The following is a 27,185-nucleotide window of genomic DNA, read 5'->3' on the forward strand; positions in this document are numbered from 1 at the left end:
TGGACTTCTGATGTAGCAATTTCTTTTGAAAAAAATGAATGAATGATCCATTTCTATTAGGCACCTCTACAAGCTCTGCCTCATTGCCATCCATATGCTAATGATAAGAGAGTAAAAGCACATTACCACCCTTCGGCAAGCACAAGCACATAGGTGATGCAGCACATTTGCAGTGACTGCCAGGTGGCTTAAATAGTGCTTTTCAGTATGTCTTTTAGCAACATGTAATTCATTTCCTGCATTAAATGGCACTTGCTTTTCTAGTTGTGACATTTGCTAAGTGCCACATGTACAATTAGAGGCTACAAGAACCTTTGCATGCAAAGAAAAGGACAACAGCTAGTGTTGCTTATGGATGCCAAAATTTACCCCGTATATTGAGGTGAGAGGGCAGGCAGTATCTCTGTAAATCTACTAAGAGTCCTGTTGGTAATTCTTTGTGGTACTGCAAATGTAACGTTTTGTTGTCATTGCTCAATTCAGAATAGACGCATTTCAAGTTCAATAAGCAAGCTTTCACCTCATGTGAAGGTCAGGGCAGCTCCGTTCCCACATTTTTAGGCATCACCAGAGATGCATCACTTAGGAGACACCAAGGGTATGTTTCTTCCCTAGAGTGCTTCTGTAGGAGCTGTGTAGTTGTGAGATTCATCTGGCCCTTTTGGTTTTATGTCTTCATCATTGCAGATCTCCACACCGTGAAGTCCCGTCATGCTATTTTTGTTGCCATCCATTAAGTCTTCTGCCATCTCTGTGCTCTTCCTGTTGCACTGACAGAAGTCACTGGAGCTCTCTAGAAAGCTGATGCAAAGTTTGATAACCAATGCTAGCCAGGCCATCCCAAAGAGGATCCACAGAGAGATTACATTCTTGTACCAGCCTGGATAGGTGCGGTCTGGGTTCATCCCTACAAGAGAATCACCCAAAACGTTTCTAGATTGGATCAAGAGTGCCTCAAAGGACACATTACATGTAAAGAAAAAACATTAGAAATAGGACTAATAATAGTGATTTCTGTATAAAACAGAAGTATGCCATCTACTTAGCATGTGAATAGATGTCGTAAGCAAGTATGTTTCATGACATGTCAGCATCAGCCTAGAACCCCCAAGGAATTGCAAAGATTACACTTAAGAAAAATAAATCCCGAATTACATCTATGTCAAAGTGAAATTATTCACATTTAAGTGCACACTTTCATTTCTCTACTTACCACTGAGCATCACAATATTGTATCAGTACGTAACAGGGGTTCCCTGCAGACAGAGAGCTAAGCAGGTTTTATGTACTGGTGTATGTAACTTGTTAAGCCAGATATAAGCAAGTGGGTGAGTCTCTAAGAGCATGAGGGGAAGGGCCTGAGCAATCCTAAAACCTCTAAGAACATCTAAGCCTTGGAAGACAGCTTGAAATTATGCTACCTCTGTCTGGTTGCTCAGCTAGGTACTTTGTGATCCCTTTGGAGCAAAGCCATAGTTTTGGTGGTGTTTCCACAATGCTTAGTGCAAAGAGGCTTCAACGTGCTAAGTTAGTATCAGCAGTAACGCTAATAGTAATACAGCAAAGAAAAAGCATGAGCTCAGCCCTATGAAATGACTGTGCTGTACCTGTAAGGCAGACTAAGGCACCCTTAAAAACACAGGTAAGGTACAAGATACAAATCAGTGGCAGGAAAGTCTTTGCATGGGCCTTTTCTCTACTGCTTCTCAGGTCTCATTATTTAGTTTCTTTACCTTAGGAAGGTTTGTCACTTTATAACTTAATACATACAGCACAGCAGATACTACAGAAACCTGATAATTTCTAGACTGAGTGTGAGGAGTTAACATGTATGAGGTGGTACCTCCATGAACCTGGAGGCCACAGTTCCCAAATCATGGTCCATGAACAGTTACTTGATTGTGGTAAGTAGCAACTGATCAGTGGAGACATATTAAACAGCCAATCCTTTACATCCATTTACTTGGTATTATTATATAATATACATTGTATGTTTTTGATATAATGGGACTACAAGATATTTTGAGGTTGTCAATAAGTCACTGGTAAATGTTTGGAAGATACCAGCCACTTCTATGGTAACTCCTCTTTGAGCTGGCTTTCTACATCAAGGTGAACTTGAACCAGAAGGAGAATTATATTCATCCTTCAAACAAGCACCTTTCACCTCTGCTAAATTCAAAGGCTTAAAAATTGTTTGCTTCCAAATAATAAATGAAAACAAGAGGGGAGGGCTATTTGAGGCTTCCAAGGAAAATGCTTTATCCACAGAAACCATCTGATAGGTACAGTCTTGGGGATGAGAAGACCAGAAGCAGTTTAGGACCTACATGGGACCCTGTGTCCAATAGAAGGGCTTACTGAGTGTGCGAATTAACAGATTTCAGGGACAGTAGGAGAAGCTACATCAATAATACTAAATAAAACAGGCTAGAGACCACTCTATGACTTCAAATCCAAGTGCCATAGCTTAGCTTATATTTCCCCCAAAACAGAGGAGCTGGGTCCAAGTGAACATTGGGCATCGCTCCTGGCATATGATATCCTCCAGAATTTACCTGGTCCAGAACAGTGCCAGAGATCACGCTAGCAGGGAAACAGTGTATGTTTCCATGCCCTGGCCCTGCTTATTTTTAAGTTGAGACAAACCACAAACACAAGATTGTAAGGCCAAAACGGTTTGGCCTCTAACATACCACAGGTCACTGACAAATTCAGTTATTCCCCTCCTGAACCTAGCGTATCTGTGGCTGTATGCCAGTTACAAAGGTACCACACAGGTGAAGGTACATGTGGAAGTGGGAGGTATACTAGTGAAGAGATTCAAAATTAGTTATCAGGAACTGAGAGAAGTAAGGCTGCTGCAGCACAGAGTTCAGCATTATCTATAAAATCAGCATAGGAAAATGCTGAACTGGCTAGCTTTTGTTAAGCTCCATCTGGCTACCCTTACCCAAGCTAACTTGATTCCAGCTCATCTAAGTATGCCTACACAAGCTCTAGTCATAACTTTGATGAATTATAGACAAGTCCTAAGGTAACAGTCACTAAGTTGTCTAAGCATCAAGCAAACACTGTGAAGAAAAGAAAATACAGAATCCATAATAAGGTGGTTTAGTCTTTCTGTCTCCCAGGGATTCAAGGGTGCATGTGTTTCTATAACCAATTTGTTTTTAATGAGAAAGTCTTTATCAAAAAGGTGCGTCCTGTGTTTCAGCAAATGCATCAGGCGTGGGTCCAAACCCATTTCCTCCGGGCAAAGGGTTTTGGCAACCAAAACTAGGCTGTGCCTGGTGCCTGACAGTCTACACCTAAGTGACTTAAGCTGCCTTTTAGACAACAGTTGTCTGGGGGTTTGACAGAGGAAACAGTCACTGTCTGTTAATGGTGATGCAGAATAGCATCTGCTTAAAACTAATCCTTGCCGACACACTGGAGCACACCACGTGCACCATCAGCGACTGCTGTGATTAAAAACATATCGCTCTAGTCTGGAGTTGTAGTCACTCAAGGAACAGATCACCTGAATGCTGGAAGATTACTCATTGACCAGGAAATTATTTCTTTGTTCTTCCACAGGTGGCATTGCTATGTCCGAAATCATGTCTTCTCCAACCTGTCAAATGCCTATTTCAACACATTTATCATCAGGTCTGTGAGTTGCTAGTGGTGTAAAACTGCAAAGTTGGGAGCTTCATATGCCACACATTTGGCTTTGACTTTTAGTAGGTGAAAGCAATGAAATGTGAACTACTCACCAATCACATAGTCTCCAAACCCTATAGTGCTGAGGGTAATGAAGGAATAGTAGAAGCCTTCTTCATAAGACCAGCCTTCTTTGTCAGAAAACAGCAAAGGAGGTAGCAGGAGGAACAATAACAAGCCAGTTACCAGTGCACAGGTCTTAATCAGGAGGGAAGCTTTTTTCTAGTAAAACAGAATAAAAAAGAAGAGACTGTCACAAGAAGGGTGGCAGGAAAAGTACAGTTCAGTTTCTGGTTCAAGATGTTGCTAGACTCCATAAGAACACACAAACATTCAAGACATTCCACTAGAATACACAGTGTGGTCTCCCAGTCAACACAAACTGGGCATCATCTTCATGAGTCCTAAATTAATGCCCCATGTACCTTACACATGCAATTCTAACTATGATTGATGATAAACAGACCGGATATTCTAGAACTGTGCATAGCTCTAAAGCTCTGACACTTCTGTTGCTGTAGGGGAAGCCATTAATCACAGAAGTTCCCTCAATTAATAAACAACCTTATCTGACACCTCATAGGGTTGTCATAAACTAAATTTATTTGCTTCCAGTTATTCCTAAGTATTATCAAGTTTTGTTTGGCCAAACAAGGAGGGAGGCTTGCCTTAGTAGTCAGAGGATCCCAAATACCAGACAATGCTCTGTCTTTTCTTTCCTGAACTTGAGGGTGAAACATATCTGTTCACATTGCTTACCTTCCAGTGAAACACCTCCTCTAGGCGATGGGCGCAATGCTGAACTCCCAACAGCATCAGCTGCCCAATTTCATTCAGAAGGACAAGGTTCAAGGGGATCCCAAAGAGCGCAAACAAGATGCAGAAGATTCGACCAGCCACAGTGCTGGGGCTCAGGTTTCCATAGCCTAGGCAGAGAAGAACAAGGCGTTAAATCTAAAATATTCTCTGCTTGCCCTCCAACCCTAGAGGGGTGAACCGCCATCTTCTACAAAAGTTAGATGAGAAGGTCACTGCTCCAAAAGGACCTTTTTTTATAAATAACTGCAAGTTACATCCATTGTTTGTCATATCCTATTGTAGGCTGGAAAATAACATTTCTTTCCCTGCCAATTTTGTTTAGTTCCTTTTCCATTTACCAGTGAATTTCCTCTCCCCTACCCACTGTCCTGGCTGGGATCTGACGTAAATGCAAAACTTCCGTTTAGTTCAGTTTTTGTAAGCATTGTTGGCATAGGGTTTGCTGGTAAATGATCCTGCATGGTTGTCAGATGTTCTCTGAATCATAACAATAGTGTTTTAATTATAACAACAACCTTTTTCTACCTTTGTCCCACAGGACTAGTGAACTTAATACTGCCTTCTTGCTTACACTCCTCTTTTGCACCACAAGTACCAAATATCTCTTATGCTTAAATTGTCAAAATGTTTGCCTATAGCGAATAAACTCAGAGAAATTATATTTAACCTGAGTAAAATCCTTCCATTTCAGACCTAAAGTAAAAAAAGAGTGTGTTTGAAATTCTGCTTCTCTCTTCTAATCATATGAATTGGTCTAATAAAAGGTATAGCCTTGCTTGTATGCTTAGACCGTCATGGCTTCAACATCACTGCTGCCATATTTGTCTTCATTCCCCACATTTTCTTTTAAAAACATCCTGTAAATTGGCAGACTTGTACTTCTCTAATTTCAAGTGGTTTATGCAACAGAAAATCAGATTTAACATCAGTTTATTTCACAGGATGCTTTTGAAGACAGGGGAAGGACCAGCACATGACAAGCATTTCAACAGTGACTTAACCACTCAGAGACCTATGGCCTTAACTACAATTCCAAAATCACCTCCACTCATTAGAGATTTACATATGTCCATATACAAGATCGACATAACCTGCCGAAACTTATCTTTTCACCACAAATAACGCTGTCCCCTCCCAGCGACACCCAACTGTTGGCTCAGTGCAAGCACAGAGGTGCTCCTGCCACTGACGCCTTGCTACCATGCTTGCAGGTGGTGTAGCCCCAGGGCAGGCAAGCAGTCCCAGGGAGGGAGAGGTCCAAGGGCTGGGCTCTGTACATGAGACAAATGAGAGTGCAAACATCTGCACTTGACCAGACGGAGTCCCGTTCCTTCGCTAACCTCTGTCCCACACCAGTTTCAGTAAGCCACTGATCAACACAAGGTAGAAAGGTGTGTGACGATAAGCTTGGGATATCTACCCATTCCGTGCCAAGTTTTGTGCTGACAAAAATCTCTTGCTGCGGATGACTCTGCAGACAGTTAACTGTGCACGTGCAAAAGCAAACTACCCCCAGAAAAAGGTCTGGTAGCAAACTGTTTCACAATATGTGTACAGACTGTCTTTTCATCTCATTCCTACCTCCACAAATACAAAATTTTACTATCTGGAGGATTTTCCCTCCAATAATTTTAGGTTTGAATGATTTATGAGCCCTGAGTTTAATGTATATATCATAACATAATATACCACCAAAGCAAAGGCCCCAGTAGCCTATCCTCAGAGGGGGCAGAGCATCCCCCAGAAAGAATGGGATGCTGTTACATGACTAGAGGTTGTTCAGAAATACAGTCAAACAAAGGGGCTAAATTAAGACTGTACAGCAGCCTTAATTACAGGGTAATGTTCTTCACTTAGGAGCAGCTCCACGATGTTTATGTACTTTTCCCCTCCTCCACACACAATTACTGACTTCTGCCAGCTTTCACCAATTCTAGACTAACAGGTGTGATAAATGGGAGACATGCAGGCAAGTACAGCTGGTGGATGATCCATCTAAGTGAATTTAAGGGATATGTGCCTGTTGTGATCTGTTTCACACTGGCTGTGCCACATTTCAGTGGATTAGTTTTTCTCATTTATGAAATTATGGTAATTTGCAGGCTGGTCTGGATCCAGGGAAAAGAACTGGAGGGCATTTACTGTAAGGCTAGAGTCTGAATATGAGTCACACATTTATGGCCAGCCATTCCCAAGGTGTTTCCCTCTGGTCCTTCTATATCAAGTTTAAAAAGACTGTGTAATGGCTTAGGCAGCTCTTTTTACCATAGTTTTCCAGGTAATCCAGTCTCTGCAGAAAAACATCAGCTAAGAGAGGAGGAAAGGTCCATGATCTCAGCTCACTGTGTGAAGCACAGCAGCATTCAGGATTCTGGGGACCTCACATAATGCTGACTGGAGAGTATCTAAGGTTAAACTGTACATTACATTTAATTTAGAGCCGTAAATTCAATGATGTAAGAAGGCCCAACGTGTACAGTAAGCCCAGCACATCAAACACCAGATCTACTTTGCATATAATTTATCTGGCTCCCCTTTCCCATAGGCTCAAGCCAATTTCCTGAAGACTTGGTGAGCAGTTGCTGTAAATATACCAAAAAAGCCATGTCCCGTTAGCTTTTTATATATAATAAAAAGTTTGATCAAACAGCACAGGAGATTTTAGATTATGCAAAATGACCAGCCATTTATGTCTGACTGATGACACACTCCTGCCTTTGGACTAGACAAAGAGATGCCAGTCTAGTTGTACATAAATCTCAATTGTTGTAAAACTCAAACAGGAATGGGTAAATGGGACTTACCCACTTCAGTAAATGGAATGAGGGTAATTGGTGTCTTATACCATTAGAAGCTACACATTAGAAGATCTGAACCAAGTTCAGAGACTAAAACAATCTACACTGGCAGCTGTGTCACATTCCTCATGCACCAGCTACTGGGATGTCACCTGCTACACACCTGCACCAAGAGATGCCACGGGATGCTCACCCTTGAGGTCAAAGTGAAAGTGTTTTCACTGAGGCAGCTGGATGAAATTCCTGTATAGTTCCATTTTGAAATAAAGTGCAAAATAATTTAATCTTCTTTAGAAGCAGCAAAATAAGAGTGGTTTTACTTCTAAACATTCAGTGTTTTCCTGCTTGCCCATTACATTCCTGTACATAAGGAATTCAGAGGCTCTGCAGGCTTGCTAAGAGCAGACTGATGCGTGATTCATGGATTACAGTAAAAGACTTCATTTGCAAGACAGTATCCCACTTGCAGTGCCCCCAGTTCAGCCGAGGCAACTGACTTCCTGCTACCCACAATGGGAGGTTTGTTTGGCCTCTGTTCTCACTGCTCAGATGTAAAAGAGTATTTTAAGCAAAAAGTGCTTAGAGTGAAAAAAATACATCTTTCATAGGCTGAAAAAAACATCTGCAAATTCACCAAATAATCTTAGCTGTGGGAAAAAACAGAATATGATTTTCAACAAAAAAAACCACCAACACCACAACTGGAGAAAGAGTAGCTTCCTTAACCAGTAACTTTCAGTTGTTTGAGCATTCAAACACTTTTTTTGGGGAGATTTGGTTTAATTCTTTCTCCCACCTGAGTGAATAAAAAACATAAAGGAACAACCTAATCCCAAATTTGCAGAATATTCTTGTTGACAATATTTTGCTTTGAACACACAGACATTCAGAGAAGCCTGGCAGTCAGATGTCTCACCCAACAAATGAGTGTCTGATCCACAGGGCCACCGGGCAGTTCAGCAGGGGGTACCAGTGCTAGAATTACTTTATTTTGCATTACACATTTAAACCTTCAGAGAACAAATGACACTCCACTTAGCAGTTGGGGTGACTTCCAGTGAGTCACAACCCTGTTCTCCGAGGCACAGGAGATATACGCATCAAAGGTGCAGGGGGCTTTTGAGCAGAGAACTCCTGTACAGAAACCTGAGGTTCACAGAGGAATCAAATGTGCAAGTGGCCCTAGGCTGTTATTCCATGTTTTAACTACTTCGAGACATCAAGTTGCTTTAACTGGATTTCCCAATGGATGATCAGCCAGCAATGGGCAGAAGCCTGGCCATTTCTCAGGACCTCCACATGTGCTGGGCAGCACAACAGAGGGTCAAAGTCTTAGAGAAAGTCTTGCTGGCCAAAGCCCTACACTGTCAGGACTTCATAGCCCTGAATTGGCTGTTGTTTTTTCCCCGTGGAAGTCATCTGTGGCAACATACTAAATGTCTATGACACTGCACTAAATACCACCCCTCACTCAACAGCCTGCTCCTTGCCTCTTCACTACTCCCCAGTCCTTTGGCGGATTGCTGTTAGGAGCCCTTATACTGTGTTAACCAGAGAAGGGAAGGACAGGAGGAAGGTATTCCCCTTCCTTTCTTTCATCTCGCCACTGTGAGATGGTTTAGTTTCTTTTACTACTCTATTTTATGTTTAAAAAAGGGCCTTTGAAATTCATACAAACGAGTACTTAGCTTTGCCACCAGAAAACAGGAAGGCTGCGCTAGGTAATGGCATCCACCCACCAGAGAAAAAGGGGGAAGTTCAGGCTAGAGAGGACAATACTCATCCTTCTACTCTTAGGTTAACACGGACAGCCTCAGTCTCATCGCAAATCCTTTCCCGAGCATCCATTTTCTCTGAAATTACACCAGCCTGTGGTGGTTTGACTTTAGGAACTTTCATCTTGTGCCCTACTCTGAACTTTTTGACCTCTCCCCTGTTAGTCCAAGCTAACTAGGAGAGTAAACACAGAAAGGAGAGACTTTGTGTTGGCAAGGGATAAAACCAGCAGCAAATTTCCTTCTCTTTCTTTAATCATGTCTAGTATTATAGCTCTAAAGAAACTCTGAAGATGATTCTTCAAGGTACTGAAGAGAGAGGGTACCTATGGAAACATCTGCAGAAAATGAGATAACATAGAAGATCTGGGACAATATGACACATAACACAGCAATGAAGAAAACAGAAGCATAACAGTGGGGAGAAGGAATCAGTAGAAGGCCAGGGCTGCCTGTCCCACACGATCAAAATTTGTAAATGCAGTTTCATTCAAATTATGAGATTGGTCATAAACTTCATAGGCTTTGAGGCACTTGTTTGAAGAACAGGTTTTGGTTCACACATATCTGTTCTTTAAACCTTTGGGATTAGAGCACCAAGCGCCTCCAGCCTGCAGGTTAGAACTTTGCTTTCCTTTTTAAAAAAAAATTGCATATGGCTTTTAATCACTACTGGAAATAGATGAGGTTCTCATTTAAATGGAAGAAGGGTACAGCACAGAAGATACTGCAACAGAAGACTTGGGGACTCAAAACTGTGTCAGTAGGAAAGAAGTTAATGTCCCTCAGATGGTGTTAATGCAGAAAGAAGCTAGCATCCCTTCCTGTATCCCACTGACAGAGTGCTCTGGTGAGTTCTTGAGAAACACACTAAGCCTTCTGAAGGGGTTTAAAGCACCTAAAGCAGAAAGCAGAAGCTGACAGTTTGGAAAGAGCATCTCGAAAGTGATAACAGTAAAAGTGATAATGGCTGTGTTAGTGCTGTTTGAAAAGACTATGGAGAAAATAGTTGATGCAAAAGCCACAAAGACATTACATCTCATAAGAGGCCAGCAAGGCATGAACAGCATCAGTTGCAGAGAAAGAACACGAAAGATAAAAAGAAGACAAAGGACATGCAGCCGCCTGAACACATGGAGTAGAGTCACATCCTACTTCTTCAAAATCTTCATCAAAATCTTTAGGTAGTACTCCTAAATTCCTGAGAATCCTTCTTCGTCATTACCATTTTAACTCTATTCTTTCTGAATATATTTGCCAGAATGTCTTGTTTTTTAACTCCTGTACATTAATCTTGTGAAGCTGGACCTGCCGTCAATGGTTCCATACTCACAGTCTGGGGTAAGTTCTTCATTGCCCCATAAGGCACAAAAACCTCAACAAACTTTGCTCAAAAACCCCTTCTCAACTGTGCCATTTACTCCATAGCCATGCCTTGCATATAAAGTTTCCTTCTGTGAATCACTCCTCTGAACTTCATCGAGCTCTTTGCAAAGGACCTTGCCTTTACTTGACAACATCAGTTATCCTTCTCAGTCATGCAGTGATGTCTGGGTCAATGAGGCTGCACCAGCCACTTCCTCAAGGACTTGCATGAAGAATGAGGATGGGTAACAGACTCAAGGTGAGGCTCTGCGAGACCATCTGTGCTTTCCTCTTCTACAACTTACTGTTATCGACCGAGTGTTAAGACATTAATCTGTACATAATAAACAATTTAACTTGAAAAAAAAGAAAATCAAGAGCTCAGTTGTCTGAAATTCTCTGCATAGAGGTGACTTGTACAGCATTCTCAACTCCACAATGAAAAAACCACGAACAAGCCCCTAGAGTCACAGGATGTTTTAAAACAATGAGATATAGACAGTTGTAATATTTGATTCTTTTTATCTGCCCCTTGATATCAAGTCATTTCCCCTCCCGATATTCATCAGGGCAAGGAATGTACTTAAAGAAAAAAGGAAAAAGAATATTTCAGGCTTTCTTGGAGTAACGGCCAGAAATGTTTAGCCTAGATCTCTGTCAACATCACAAACCCCCCTTATATTTTAACATGACAAACTTGATTCTTCCTGAATGTCGTTAACTTAAATTGGTTGTGGTAAATTTGAGTCAGTCTGACAAGCTTAGAAACTAATCAGGATTAACTACAGAGGCAAGCAAAGCAGCTCTGAGCAGCTGCTGCTTTGTACCGAAGGCTGGAAGCAACTGCCCAGGCTCTACACTGCAAAACCAGAGCCTGTGTGGCCCTGACTAATGAGTCTCCACTGCCATCATCTGGTACAACACGTACCTGGTAGTACAACACACCAAACGTAGTTCAGAACAATGTATGTGCAAACGAGCAGGGCTGAAAGATGTACTGAGCTACAGGAAGGTTTGTGGCTTCATGTAAAAAACGTTTCTCCCTCTCTCTGAGCTCTTGTTTGGGGCTTAATGTTCTGAGGTCAGTGTATCTTCAATAACGACCAGAGAAATCAAAAGAATGCTCCACCTGCGTGCATAAAGAAAATTCTCCTTCTAAAGTGTACTTGAAATTGAAGAGAGCCGGCAGATTCAATGCTAATCCAGAAACCCATGAGGGTTTTTTCATATTCAACAATCATCTCCCCACATACTCTCCCCATGCAGTTTTTATAATACTGGTTCATACAGTAAGAAAAAGACATCAGGGCAAGTTATTAATGGTTTGGTGACATGCACTGACAATAATAGCATCTGCCTTAAGTAACACTGTACCTAACTACATTTTATTGTTTCTATTTGTCCCTCCCTCTCCCATAATTACTTCATGGCTTTGCATTATTCATTTGCTGAAGCTTGACTCAACTGAATAATTCCATTTATCCAGCTATTTGACTTTCACCTAAACAAGTAGGTCCTCATCTGATACAAGTAATAGTATGGAGTAATTCATAAACACAGCCTCTGAAGATTCAACAGCCAATAATAAGTTTTTCAAAATCCTTCCCTCTCCTTGTGACAGGGAAAGCTCATTTCAACGCACAATTCACCTCAGACCTCTCAGAGAGCAAAAGGTCTGCAAAAGTAGAGGTAGTGCAAAAGCTGTGTAACTTAGTAGGGATATGTACTGAGCTAATTATCCCTGTATCTCATTAGTTATAGATCATTACTGCGCTGGCACTAACAAAGAGCTGAGAGAGAGAGAGAGAGAGAGAGAGAGCGAGCTGAGAGAGCTGGCGGATGTCATTGCCAAACCCCTGTCCATTATCTTTGGGCAGTCTTGGCTCACTGGGGAAGTTCCGCTGGACTGGAGGCTGGCGGATGTTACCCCCATTTACAAAAAAGGGCGGAAGGAGGATCCGGGGAACTACAGGCCTGTCAGTCTGACCTCGGTGACGGGCAAAGTCATGGAACAGGTTATCTTGAGTGCTATTAATGAGCACATACAGGTTAACCGGGTGATCAGGCCCAGTCAACATGGGTTTATGAAAGGCAGGTCTTGCCAATCAAACCTGATCACCTTCTATGACAGGGTGACCCGCCTGGTTGACGAGGGAAGGGCTGTGGATGTAGTTTTCCTGGACCTCAGTAAAGCCTTTGATACAGTTTCTTACAGTGTTCTGGTGGAGAAACTGGTAACTGCTGGCCTGGATAGGCACACCCTCCTTTGGGTTAAAAACTGGCTGGATGGCCGGGCCCAAAGAGTGGTGGTAAATGGGGCTAAATCCGGCTGGAGGCCGGTCACCAGTGGGGTTCCCCAGGGCTCAGTGCTGGGTCCAGTTCTGTTTAACATCTTTATCAATGACCTGGATGAGGGGATTGAATGTACCCTCAGTAAATTTGCGGACAACACCAAGCTGGGAGGCTGTGTCGATCTGCTCGAGGGTAGGGAGGCCCTTCAGAGGGATTTGAACAGACTGGATCGTTGGGCTGAGGCCAATGGCATGAGCTTTAATAAGGCCAAGTGCAGAGTCCTTCACTTGGGGTATAAAAACCCCAAGCATCGCTATAGGCTCGGGGAGGAGTGGCTGGAGAGCTGCCTGGCGGAAAAGGACCTGGGGGTGTTGGTTGACTACCGGCTTGATATGAGCCAGCAGTGTGCCCAGGTGGCCAAAAAGGCCAATGGGATACTGGCATGTATCAGGAATAGTGTGACCAGCAGGAGCAGGGAAGTGATCCTGCCCCTGTACTCGGCACTGGTGAGGCCGCACCTGGAATATTGTGTCCAGTTTTGGGCCCCTCGCTTTAAGAGAGATATTGAGCTCCTGGAGCGAGTCCAAAGAAGGGCAACTAAACTGGTCAAGGGGCTGGAAAATAAAACTTATGAGGAGCGGCTGAGGGAGTTGGGGCTGTTTAGCCTGGAGAAGAGGAGGCTGAGGGGAGACCTGATTACGGCCTATAAATACTTGAGAAAAGATGGTGGGGAGTTAGGGGAAGGGCTCTTTACATTAGTGATGGGAGATAGAACAAGAGGAAATGGGCATAAGCTTAGTCAGGGGAGATTCAGGTTGGATGTTAGGAAGTATTTCTTCTCTGAAAGGGTTGTCAGCCACTGGAATAGGCTGCCCAGGGAAGTGGTTGAGTCCCCATCCCTGGATGTGTTTAAGAATAGGGTGGATGAGCTACTTGAGGATATGGTTTAATGGGGATTAGGGATGGTTGGACTCGATGATCTCTAAGGTCTTTTCCAACCTAGAAATCTATGAAATCTATGAAATCTATGAAAGCATTTCTAGGGCTAGGTTCACGGGTGCTTACCTACTGCATGATACAAATAAGCTACCTGAAGCCATGTAGGGCTGGAGCAGCATCTGATAGTACAGGCTCTCATTCCCACTCCTTTCCCACCCATGAGGCAGCCCTTTGAGCAAGGAACTCTTACCGATGGTTGTTATTGCAGAGATGGAGAAGAAGAAAGACCCACTGAAGTTCCACCTGCCCAGGCTAGTGGTGTTTCCCTGGAGTGTTATGCCACTCTTGTAGGCTTGGATGATACCCTGCAAAGACAAAATAATGTGAGATTCCAAAAACGCCCTAACGTAAGGTCACATGACTGGCATTTCCAGTGGTGGCTGGTAAGTCTGCTGTATGTCCAGTCCACTACTTCTGACTCTGTTGTTTCCCTTTCAATAGAGTATTTTCTGTGCCTTAGAGACAAAAGAGCCGAGAGGTCCAAAAAGCCAAAACCCAGCATATTTATTCTAAGAAAAAGGCATCTACAGAATAAAAGAAAGTTGCACATGGTAGATCATACAGGTAAATGTGGAAGAGATTGGTGGGCAAGAACTACCTACAGAAAGCCCAGCCGAATAGTTAACGCTGCCTTATGACATATTCATTTTTTCCATTGTTTCCAGATGGGATATTCTGATTGCAGAAGTGCCAGAGCAGCAAATATACATGCATATGTAAATGCTATAGATCCTTTGCCTATACTGGGAGGAATGTATATGGTGTGATGCAGGAGATGTAGACTACACAGGATGGCCAGTCTATTAGTATTAGCAATATGTCCCCACGTCAGGATTAGAAATATGAAAAAAAGGATTAGATTAGCATGATGTCCAATTCTGTTCAATCCACCTGGGAAAGACTCTTAAGTCACTATGCTGAAGCATGCAGAGTTATGCCAAAATAAGATACCAGATGTCTTAACAGTGCCCACATATGACTATACCTTTGCATGCCAGTAAAGTTAATGACATTGAACCGAGTTGTGTCCAAAACATTAATCACAGCACATACACTAAACATTTCACACCCACTGACCAAGAATCTTCAAGAATTGATTATCCTTGAATGCAAAGTGTAGCCAAGGATAAATAAAATTCATCACCTCTGAGAAAGACATACAGATACCCAATAACGCTATCCTCATCCTAACAATAAGGCTGCTAATAGCTAATAAAGCTTTCACCATTTATAATAAGAGGAATCACTCTCAGTTCAGATTTGCATCAGCTGTGGATTTTACAAAGAAACTGTAGTTTATACATCCATCAAACAAATCAATATTTCAAGTTTGCAAATTGTACTGTAACATGCTGTAAGTGATTTATATAATACTATACAGGGCTGTGAATTAAATGTTTCCAGAGACCCAAGCAGCAGCTTAAATACAAGAACTATTAACTCTTTTCTCCAGAGCTACTAGCTGTCTCGCAAAGAGCAAGGAGCAGCTCAGAGATCAACACATTTTTCCAACTCTCGAGCACATATATTCCTGCTGGAATGGCAAAAAGTCCAGCTCAGATAAATTTATTATCAACTTCATCAGATAGACTCAAAAATCTACATGCAGCATGTTTGCTGTCCTTTCTCCTGCCTAAAGTCGTGCTGATGCAAGCTTAGCAGTCAACAACATTACAAAGGACATCAAGTTTTTAAAGCCAGAAACACTCAGGAACCAGGGAGAACTATAAGAAACTGTGGCTGAATCAGCCCAAAGAAATGGAAATTTCTTCATGCAGAAAGGGGAAATAAGCAGCCTGCACAAGACATCATGTAGGCAGCAAGAGCAGTAACCAAGTCATTAAACATTTAATTTCACATCATCGCACCACTTCCATTCTGCTTGCTTCAGGGCCAAGAGATGGAGCAGTTGTGAGCGCCCATGCTAGCTTTGCTGTGATTTGTCAGTGTTGCATCTCAGAATCGTTGTCTCAGCTTTCCCCGAGGTGCTGCTCCTACCAAGGAAACACAGAGTGTGCTTAAGAGCCTGCAGACAGCTAAATAAAGTAGTTCTACTAAGCGGCAGGAAGGTCCTGCACTATCTCAAAGGGAAGATACTGGTAACTATAACTCACTGGCAAAGAGCAAGCGCTGAGTTTGCAGTGTGCCAGCTGGTTTCTGTTTCTGGGATTGAGGCACTTAGCATATTTGTGGCCTTCATGTTGTCTTCAAAGAGTCAACAGTAAGCCTCTGCTAAGCACTTCCTTGTTAGATCCTGTTATCAAACATCTAGATAACATCATTAAATATTAGGCCCACTGTGCCTGCCACAGCCCCATATGGGGACCACTGAATTCTCAGGCAAATCAAAACCACTTTAATAAATGAACACTCCCAATAGTAATGTCAAGTTCATTACCATTAGGAAGAAAGAGCTATTGATGCCATCCTTAAAGGAGAGGATTTTTAGAGGGTGGAGATAAGTATACCAGCTTTTGTTTTGTGTGGTGGGTTTGTGTGATTTTGTTGGGGTTTTTTTTTGGTTGGGTGGTTGTTTGGGGTTTTTTGTTTTGTTTTTTTAAGTAAAACATTTTATTATAGTATCTAGAATCAACCTTTGATACACAGCAACAACAATGACAGAAAATTAAAGATTGATTCTTCTGAGAACAGTAGAACTAATGGAGCTTGCCTTCCTACAGATGCACTTACAGAGGTGGATTCATGAAAGAGAAATCCATAGATAGCTATTAATACACAGAGATTGCTTCTGGCACAGTAAATCATTGGATTACAAACTCCTGGAAGCTGAGAGAACATTCAGGAAATTATCAGTGTATACTTGCCCTAATTTAGTATACTCCTCTAGACTTAGCTTTTGGCTGGTGCTCTTTTTCATTGAAAAAGTATTAAGTGGTTTATCATTTTTGTTAGAACACAGGAAAAACCCAGCTAATAAACATTCTAATAGAAGAGCTGAATTCTCCCTGCTTTTCCCACTGAAAAGGCACCAATATGTCTCTGCTGATGATTTTCAAAAAGTCCAAGATATATTTTGGCATGTGGGTTCAAGATTTACTAAAAAGGAACTGAATCATACAAGTTGGGTCACATCTGCTTGGTTCCCTTAGCCTGCCTTTCTGAGAAGCAGAGACTTTTTTTCTGTTTAGCTTTACGTTGATTTTAAGGTTAAATTCTAGGGGTTTTCTTTTTTTCTCTTAATTAGGCTAGCAAGTTATACAGTGTCCACTCTGAAACCTCATGCATTAAAAGGCATCAAGCAGAAGTAGCATCTCACATCCAATGTTCAAAAGCAGGTATCTGCCCGATGTAAGACCCCAGTCAATACCACAAACTGTTCAAACACAACTAATCTTGAAATTGCAGAGCTTGCGCTTGACATTTTAGGAACCTGAAAGGGCATATGTGTAACTCAAAGAAGAATAAGAAGGAAACAGGTGGTTGGTTAAAATAATCAGAAAGAAACAGAACTCCGTTCCTCTTTGGTTTCTACTGACAGACAAGCTACACAACAATTTCATTTCTGCATTTCTGCTCCCTCTAAAGTGATTATAATTTACAGTTCACAGTGACTCCTACATCTTTAGCTGACAATGCTTATATCATTTTAACCACAGATAAAAGTTTCTATGGAAATTACTATAACCACTATAAGATATATAAATTAGGATCTTTTAGATTCTTAGGCCTTCATGAGTCAATGACACTTTATTTGCAGGCTGCCATGTTTTCTCATCAAGTAGGCTGTTCTGTTTCTTGATAGCATCACGCAAAGCCTACTTGCATGGTCAAATATTGTCATAGCTAGTGATGAAAAAAACAGCATGACTTCTATTCAAACTGGTCTGTTTAGATGCCTGTCCTGTTACCTTTGTGATAAAACATGCCTCAACACCCAAATTTGGCCTCCAGCTCTGTTTGCTCAACGATAAACTCTGAAGTTTCAGTTAGGAACATCATAAACTAATGCTTGCAAATGCAGACTTTATGTTAGATCATTATGTCCCAGTACAAATCAAAGCCTAGTTTTGCGCATCCTCCTGCAGGGAATTCCCTCCTTGAATTCAAGTTCATTGGTAACTCCATGAGGAAGCTGTGGATTTCTCCTGACTCCCTTATCTAACATATCTCTGACTTAATCAAACTTATTTTAGAGCAGCAATACACCTTCTTTCCTACTATTGGTTAACATAACCATTGCTGGTTCTTCCTGCAGGAGCATTCAAACACAACATTGTCCCAATTTCCTTATTGGATTGAAAAAAAATAAAATCACTTCTTCAGCTTGACTGCCTTTTAGCTCTTCACAGCTCTGGGGCTGCACTTCCACAAGTGATTTACGAGTGCCTCATCTATCCTGGAAAAGTCTCACCAATCTATGCAGCTAAGCACCAACAAACCCAACATGGTTAAAGTCATACTATTAAAAATTAAACCATGATTCAATTACACTCTCAGATGATCTTTTTTGTTCATATTGTCTAGTTTAAAAAAAAAAAATCACACAAACCAAAACAACCCAACAAAACTACACATCACAAAAAATAGGTGTGAGGTTGCTGGTTCTATCAGGACACCCACTCAAGTATCCAAAAAACTTAATGCAGACTCAGCCTATAGAGTGCAGTTCCCTCTTGACATTTGAGAACTACATCTTTTCTTCTCCGCAAAATGTAGGTTTATTATTTTCTGTTTGCTGTGGAGTCATTCTATCGTTCAGCTGTACCTGTAAGTCTTTCTCATTTACTATGTGTGCTGTGTCACCAGTCCTGGGTAGCTCTCAGCGCTATCAGATCACACGCTTCAGCTCTTCTAAAACCTTCTTGCCACATGCGGGCCCCTTGCTATCAGCTTGTGGCTGCAGCACAGCTCCTGATCATCAAGTGCTGCAAAAGGTGACTATTTACTCTGACCTCATCAACACCAACTAAAAAATTAGTCTTTCACCTCTGCGCTGAGTCATAAGTGTGCAGAGTACAGCTTTCAAAAAAAAGCGTTTAAGATCAGCAATAAGGAATAAATGCATTTGTATACATAAATTGAGACTTTACTTTCCTTACAATCTTTACTATCTTCAGAACACTATGCTTCTCCTCCCTTCTTATAATCTTTACAGCAAAAAAACCCACTTTATATAAATGATTAATTGGACCAATTCTAATCTCTCTGCCCTTCTCAATAACAGCAGCAAGATATAAACTGAAAAGAGGGAAAGTGAAGCCCTGGAAGATTATGACCCTACCAAGGGTCTTCATAAGAATTCCTGACTCTCAAGCTCAAGATTTCTTATTTCTGGGAAAGAAACTAAAAAAAAAAAGAGACAAACCACTTTTTTTTCCTGGAGGAAAGCACCATGGAAGGAATAATACAAACAACTCTTACAAACCACAGCTCTAGTCACTGCCATTGCCTTGTGCTTCTGAACTATGGGATTTTGGCCAGAGTTCACAGTAATCTTAATACACCTTTAGAGGCAAAAGCAGTATTTCCTAGTCGTATTTGAAAGCAGTTCTCAAGAAAGGCAAAAAAGCATGCAAACAGATTGGAGTAAGAAACTTTGTTCTTAAGATGAGTTGAGGATTACATGTTCAAATAAAAAAATACAACAACTTTTCCAGGGAGCACATGCCCTCCTGAGAATTGTTTGCCTCATTTCAGATGCTCTCTCTCCTCACCTTCAAAAATCTATCAATGAGGGAAAGGAGGTGTTCCTAAGGCACCAAAGTATCATTTAGATTAATGAGAACATATAAACTCACAAACTTCATGCCCTGGAAATTCTGTGCGATGTTGGTATACAAACATTCATTTACATCTCACAGAACACCAGCTGTAAATCAGAAGAAAACAGTTAACACTATCCTTGGTCTCAGATTGTGAGGACAAAGGTCAATCAATTTCAAAATAATTTAAAAAATAGATTCTGAATCACACCTTTCCCAGCCACGAGCTCTAAGCTTCTCTCAGAAGTAGAAACTTACCTGAATTCTGACCAGAAGAGCACGCACAAGGTGCATTATGAATTCAATGGAATCCAGTTGTTTTCTTAACTTCACATCACCTGAATAATCCTGGACCTGATCAAATAACTGCCTTGCCTTGTCTCTCCTCATTTGCTAATATAATTGGTACTAATTCCTCTAAACCAAATAAACCCCAATGGCAAAAGCACTTTCACTTTGCAGCTGTTTCTGCACTACAGTTTCTAGAATTCATCTAGACTTAGTCTTCAACAGAGAAGAAGCCAGAGATGTAGCAAAGTACAGTATCAATCCAACTAACGCTAACCTAAGCCACTAGTACTTTTTCTGAAAATTAAGCTTTTATATCAAGGAAGAATCTGTGGCATGATTCATGGGACACAGCATTGCTGAACTTCAATCGCTTCCCAAACCCCAACGATACAAGTAACTTGAGAGCTGGGCTGCAACAGAAATAAGTAGGGCCTGGTGAAAGGAACTGCCTATATCATCTACAAAACAGAGCACAGAAGGCTGCACTGCATCGCCCTTGTAAAATTGAGAAGTTGCTTCTCTAGTAGTTATTTTTATTTTAGTCGTGTTTAAAAAGGATAAAGTAACCCACATCTTCAAACAACTGACAAGAATTACCATTTCTCTTTTTAGAGGGCAGCTCCCCCCCAGTCTTTAGATATCCACTGCTAGTAGTGCATCTCAAATCTGCCTGGCTGGACAGGTTATTGAGACACTTACCAGTCAATTCTAGCTTGCTGCACTTCTGTTCTTGTTACTTCCCACGAAGCCTGACCAGCTGTAACTGAGAACTTGATAATATCAAAGAATATATCTCTTTAGGCAGAGGTACAGAAATATAATACGTTCCTGTGGGTTTTTTTTTTTTTTCCCCTTCTATTTTTAAACACTGGTACTAGAAGCTACATCATTGACCAGAAGACCTAGAAGTGAGTCAACTAACCAGAAACAACAGTTCATTAGTAGGTCTTCTCCTCACCTTCCAAAGTGTCCAACAATATTGTGCTAGTCTATTGCCTTACAGAATACTGCATGCCTACTGCCTTACGGAATAAAGATTTTCTTTTTAACAACGTCTGTCATTATAAGCACAGAATGCACACTCTTGGTAAGGCACCCGTAGTTCTTTTTAATTAATAGGTCTGGAGAAGAATGAGCTGGCTATAACAACCAAAGTAGTAGTACATTTTGGTAAGAAGGAAATCAGAAAGAACAATTACAGAGGATCAACTCTATTTCATCTGTGACAAGCCAATGGATATTTGACTAAAGTGGGTTCTATACAATGTCACTGGTCCATAGCACTGAGAGCAAATGCTGCTCCTTAAAGTCCCTTATCACCTACAGGTGATCTCCGATTCTCACCCCTTAATACTCACTCACTGCTACATCATGTATGGGCAAGATGATTTTACTAAACTGCATTTGCAGGAACGTACTTCCTGACAGCTGGCACAAATCTCTGCTGGTTCAATGTCAGTGCAAGCCAAGGTATTGATGAGGATCTTTCAGTCATGTGAGATCTTGTTGCTCTTGTAAACATGAACTAAAATTGTGTAGCTCTAGCTGTTGACTATGGAGATAACAGTATCTAGATCCACCTATAGGCTTTTAGTTTATGGCTTGCTTTTTAGAGTTAGTTCCTTTTCACTATGCCTTAAATCTTGCCAGACAAAAAATAAAAATATATTTATTTCATTTAGCTCAGCTTTCATTTTCTTCTTCCCAGTTTCTATAAGTAACTGGGTTTAAATAACATTATGCATCTACAATAACAGAAAGTGGATAGGACAATATATTAAATACAGAAAACAGTTGTATTAGGGAAATATGTATATAACAACAAAGAAGTTTAGAGCAAAAAAGGAACAGTAGCATGAAAAGGACGTCATGGTAACAGCCTAACACAGAAAACACACTATTCCAAGCCTGACCATACAAATCATCACCTGATGCCACCAAAATGTCAGAGGGTCCCACCTCTAAGAGATATGCCAGTACAGAAAGTGCCCTCTTTGTGTGCAGTCTCACTCCATGGACACTTCTCAAATCTGGAATCAACATCATTTCTGCCTGGACAGAAGCTCTTACGTACTTTTTTCCCCCACCTAAGTTCAGCTACTGTTCTTCACTGTACTGAGTGTATATTGCCTGAAACCTGCCTTATGACTGCATCTGTTTCTATCTTTTGCAATAATTATCAAGAGCTTCCTTTGATGTGACCTTGCAGCAAGTAGTTCTGGCATGTGAAGACCACTACCATATTTATAATAAAAAGCCAGGTATTGCCCTCTTTGTATGTTGCCTAATGGCTCTTGAGGAACTGTTTGCTCTGGATTCTGTTCCTCATGAACACACGTTCACGTCACAGACTGTACATAATGTCAGAATAGTAGCCTACGGTTAGATGGGTCAACAAATCAAACTTTTGTCTTCTTTGAGTAGATGTTACTGGATGTGCAGTAGAGGGACACATGGCCAGAGTCCCTCTGTCGTCCCCTAAGCTGTCCTTGTTCTAAGCATAAGTAATCAAAGCCAAGAAAAACGCAAATCAGTCATCCCCATATACATACAAACATATATATATATAAACACACAAGCATACATTTTTGTTTGCTTATACATAAAGCATTTGCACATGCTACCCTCAGCTATTTAGGAAACGTGGAACTGTTCATCGTCATGCAGGGGAAGAGCAAACCAGACTCTCCAGACAAAAAAAAAAAAAACAACAAAAGAGCTGTGGGAAGCAGGAACCCACCACTGCAGATGTCATACACTTTCTAACACTTTCTCCTCTGCCATTGGCTTTTTGGGTTTTTGTCTGCTGTTTCCATCTCCTCCTGTCTTTTGTTTTGTTAACTAGAAAAGTATTTATTCCCTGGAAAGGATCTGAGCCATGGAAATTACTGAATGAGAATTCACTAGTTTAGCTGCCCCAGCACAGCTTGTTTGCCTTAGCCTTTCCTCCTGCCCATCCTCACACCATGCTCTCCTGCTACCTCCTCAAAGCAGGAGCTCTCTATTGCTCTCCATCTGTGCAAGGGCTGGAATAGTGGATTTCCACTCCTGGTCGGTAACTAGGAACTATGCGATAAACAGGTTGTAAAATTATGTTTGTACATTGCTTAGCAAACTGGGATTTTATTGCCTATTGGCCCCTATACACTTAAAATAAACAGAATTTAGAATTATCTAGGATGAAAGAGCTGTAAGACGACAATGAGGAATTGCCAGCAATATCAAAGCAGTTAAAATTCATATACTGATTCATGTTTTCACAAACACTCTTTATAGGTCTTTCTTAATTAGCAAATAATCAGCTGTGTATCTAGAATACAAGTTGGTCATCTGAAGAGGGCCAGTGATGGCACTGCCTGATAAACGTGGGCAATTTACTGCAATAACAATTTACCGCATAAAAAAAAACATCTCATTTTTTGAGCACGCTCACAGTATCCAAACAATTGCCCCACAGGAAATTAGAAAAGAGTGTAGGAAAGAATCAATCCTGTGGATTATCTGTTTAAGATTAATTTCTCACTGTAAGTTATTAAAAACAATGCATAAAGCCATTTATGGTTCCTCAAAGCATGAAGGCATGCATAGACACTCTGTAAAATGAAATGAAACTTCTTTGTAACTTCCTCATCTAGGGCTGATCAGGTCACAATTAAGTACTTTCACAGCACATTGTAACAGCATCTGGTCTGAGGGATTTGGGAGGCTGTCCTATTCCCTTGAGTACTAGAAAGCATCAAGAATTTGTAGAGGTCACCCTACAGTAAAATAAACCATCAGAATGACAGTAAAAAGACTTTTCTACCAACTTAGTTGTGATCATCTTCTCTCCATTACTATCACCTCGTTACTGTAATTCATGAAGTGAAACCCTTCCAATCCCAGGGCAAGAGCCATGCCTAGTGCTCACTGTTCAATGGACCTGTGCTGAACAAAACTCAGCTTAGAGCTGCCTTTATGAAGTGCCAAACTGGACTTGTCTGATGTGTTTCTCACTTCTGACTACTTATATTCCACAGCTTGAACAGTACAGATCACACAATATAAATAATAAGAGTAGATACCACACTAGCTTTCAAGGGCCCAAATTTATATCATATCTTCAATGTTCTACCGACTGCCACAGAGAATTTACCATCTAGAACATCAAGGGATGAGAGCATGACATAGGTTATCAGCATAATTTTATCTGCCACAGCCTTGCTGAAACTCCTAACAATATTACCTATTTGACAGTTACTGTGCTTTTCTCCCTGCTGGAAAAAAACCAGAACACCTGAAAGCACTTATCCAAGTCCCTTTTAGGCCCTTTGAACTCTGATGGCCAGCTACTATGGTTTCAGCCACCACCAAACAATGTTTCTACAGAAAAAAAACCAAGTTACTTTTGTTTGTCAACATCTATTTGAGGTTGACAGACCAAAGCAAGCAGTACGTGTTCAGCCACGAGCACCTACTGAACTAGAATGGTTTGCATAAACATTCAAGTCACTTTGATATTGTAGCTTTTTTGTTTTCAGACAAAAATTGAGCAAGGGAAAACCCCATTTATTCCACGTTGCTCATATCTTATCATAAAATGCATACACTTGTACTTTAATAAGATTATAGTTAGTCCCGCTTTACACCTTGCAAACATCCTCAGAAACGTTTTTAAGGATTTATCTGTGTTACCAGGATTTTTCCACTTCCCTTTAAAAAAAAGGTAGAAAACTGGAAAAGTTTGACACTAATACAAAACCTAATTAAACTTAACCACGACAAAGCCTTTCCCTCAGAATTTACCGCTTGTAAGATGCCATAGGCTGTATAAGTCATTCTTAATACATTCAGCAGCAAAGCAAAACCACCTGCAACTAACCCCAGGCGATTATCACTCCATGGGAAAAACTCCGCCACCACCTTCCTTCTGTCAGGACCGCCGCTTAAAAACACGCAACCGCCACAACTTGTGGGAGGACAAGGGAGAACAACAGAAACTCTTTATCAGCCCGAAACACGCGGAGATAAGCTCGGGAAAGCCCAACGCTCCCGGAGGCACGGAGCGACGCGGCGCTGCGCGCTCCTGCTGCGAGGAAGCCGCCCACGGGAGCGGAAAACTTTTTCCACGCCGTGGGCAGCTTCTTCGGGGCAGAAGGATGCGCGCGCATAGATATACACAGGAAAGCAGTGCGGGTTGTTTCTTTAAAAAGAAAAAGATTGCCGGTTGCTGCTGTTACCGGCCCCCGCGGGACGAGGGCAGCGCCTGCCCCGGCAGCTCCCAGCCGGGCGGGTGCTTCGCTCCGCCGCTGCCCCCGGGCTCACCTCGACGAGCCGCCGCAGGGCGGGCCCCTGCAGGCAGGTGTAGTTGGCGAGCAGCTCCCAGTGCTGCTGGAGGAGGTGCTGGGCCGCCCGCACCTCGGCCGGCCGCTCCAGCGCCTGCAGCACGCCGGCGCCCAGCCCTACGTAGCCCACGTACACCGCCAGCAGCACCGGCACCCCCCAGCGCCGCCGCCGTCGCGGCTCCCGCCGCGCCGCCACCATCGGCCCCGCCGCCGCCAGACCCGGGGCTGAAGAAGCTGCGCGGCCGCCGGCAGCGGGAGGGCTGCGCTGGGCCAGGTAGGGCAGGGCGCCCGGCCGGCCCCCCAGCCCCACCCCCGGGCCTGCCCCCAACCTGGCCCCTTCCCACCCTCCGCGGCGCAGAAGGAAGCCCAGAGCTGGCTGTGCCGCTTCCCCGGCGGCAACCCGCCCGCCAGCCAGCCCCGCTGCCCGCTTCACTCCTCCGCTTCCCCCACCTGTCTTTTCCGGGGCGCAAAACTGCCCTAGGGCTCCCTTCTCTGTGCCGCGGGTGCCCGCGTAAGGACGGGCACCGAGTCACCTTCGTCCCTTGCCGGGATGCTACCCAACTCCTTTCCCAGCAAGCCGAATTGCTTCCCTAACCAGCTGGTACCAGTTAGAGATCGCTATACCAGCGCTCTCTGTAAATCTAGTTTCCTCCCTCGCTCAGCTGCTGAACCAATCTAAAAGGCAGTGAACAGGTGTTCCCTATAACGACTGTTCAACATAAACAATTGTAAAGGTAGCAAGTCTGTGAGAGTCTTTCTGCAGTTTTCCTATGAAAATCAGGAGCGCTTTTTTCTTATAGGTAGCTACTGAGACCCGTTTGATTGATTGTTTTCTTGTACAGGACTGCATCAAATGTTTCTTTCTGTTCTCTGACCAGTAGGAAAAACAACTGAATCATTTTGAGTTTATAAAGAATTTGTGATTTAACTATTTTGTTGTGGAGTATGAGATAAAGAGGAATAAACTCACTAAATTTCTGAATGTCTTTACATGTTGTCAGATAGTAATGTCTTCTCATGCTGCCCTTTGATTTTTGTTTTGTTTTGTTTTTTTTGGCTAGGGAAGTGTGTGTATTATTACAAATCAGGCAGCCTTCAAACAGGTATTGTACCACTGGAGCAGTTCCAGTAACATGCTAATTTATATTTTTCTGGGAGGTGCTTTCAACTGACTAGCATAAACTCATGGGTTTACTGTCAAGATGCAAAACTTAGTATGCAAAGGATAGACCAATTCCAGTTTAAAGATATCATCCTGAACACAGTCTTAAAAAAAAAAAAACAAACCAAAAAAACATTATGCTGCTTGTTGTTTAGTTTTAACTCTGCCTTTTTGTTGTGTTTGTTACTGAATGATGTTTAAAATGGAAAGGGAAAAAGCTTTCTATAAAATATACATATGAGAAAGAAAAGATGCAAAGATAGTAAAAAGTGTATGTGCTCAAGTTTCCTCTTTCATTTAAGATCAGGAAATAGACGCATTTGAGCTACACTGAAATTTTAACTGCATTAAAATCAGATCATTTATATAAAGCACGCTATTAAGTACAATCATGCTGAGGCATTATGGACTAAATATATAGCATTTAATGTTTATACTAAAGATATATTTTATAAAACCAATTATAGGTGAGGGTCAGGGTTTGTAACTACAAGCAAGACTGAAAACACAGGACATCAAGCATGTGCTTGCTAGAAAGAATTTTGAGAGGAAGAGAAGAGATCAAGATTCGTAACAAATCTTCACAGAATCATAAAATATTTTAATGGCTGATTTTCTTGAGTAGTCTCAGAAATGTCACTTGTGTGTCATCCTTTTATTTACATCTTCAGAGAGAACGGCTCAAATACCTGCAGATGATATTTTGGTGTTGTCTGCAAGGTACCAATATATCTGAAGATGAGGAAGGGCTTGCTGAGTAGGCTTAAAGGGTAAGCCTGGAAAGACATTTGCTTCTTGTCCCACACTGGATTGCAAGTGGTAGCTGCTCAGGACCAATGTGTTACTTTTCCACATCACCGATGAACGCTGCCTGGGCCACCGCTTCTTCTACAGGCTGCAGAGCTGCATTCAGAGGCTTCAGAACTGCTGTT

The 27,185-nt window shown here is 41.9% G+C and overlaps 1 protein-coding gene across 1 annotated transcript; it reads right to left on the reverse strand.

Annotated features, from left to right (window-relative positions):
- Positions 1 to 611: 611 nt before the first annotated feature.
- On the reverse strand, positions 612 to 25,290 carry KCNK17 (potassium two pore domain channel subfamily K member 17). Its single transcript, XM_086628527.1, has 5 exons — positions 25,072 to 25,290; positions 13,944 to 14,058; positions 4,465 to 4,631; positions 3,759 to 3,927; positions 612 to 907 (listed from the first exon to the last, which is right to left on the reverse strand). The coding sequence occupies exons 1-5, from the start codon at positions 25,288 to 25,290 to the stop codon at positions 612 to 614; spliced, it is 966 nt and encodes a 321-aa protein (XP_086484653.1).
- Between the last annotated feature and the right edge of the window lie 1,895 nt (positions 25,291 to 27,185).

Source organism: Tauraco erythrolophus, chromosome 2 (assembly GCF_009769465.1).
Source record: "Tauraco erythrolophus isolate bTauEry1 chromosome 2, bTauEry1.pri, whole genome shotgun sequence".
NCBI lineage: Eukaryota > Metazoa > Chordata > Aves > Musophagiformes > Musophagidae > Tauraco > Tauraco erythrolophus.

What these genes read in the sequence shown, in the direction of transcription:
- KCNK17 (XM_086628527.1), bottom strand. Translation starts at nt 25,290, where the DNA reads ATGGTGGCGGCGCGGCGGGAGCCGCGACGGCGGCGGCGCTGGGGGGTG. An exon ending in AGGAGGTGTTTCACTGGAAG is followed by an intron (nt 3,928 to 4,464) that starts GTAAGCAATGTG and finishes CTGTTTTACTAG; the next exon opens with AAAAAAGCTTCCCTCCTGAT. An exon ending in GTTTGGAGACTATGTGATTG is followed by an intron (nt 908 to 3,758) that starts GTGAGTAGTTCA and finishes ATTCTCTTGTAG; the next exon opens with GGATGAACCCAGACCGCACC.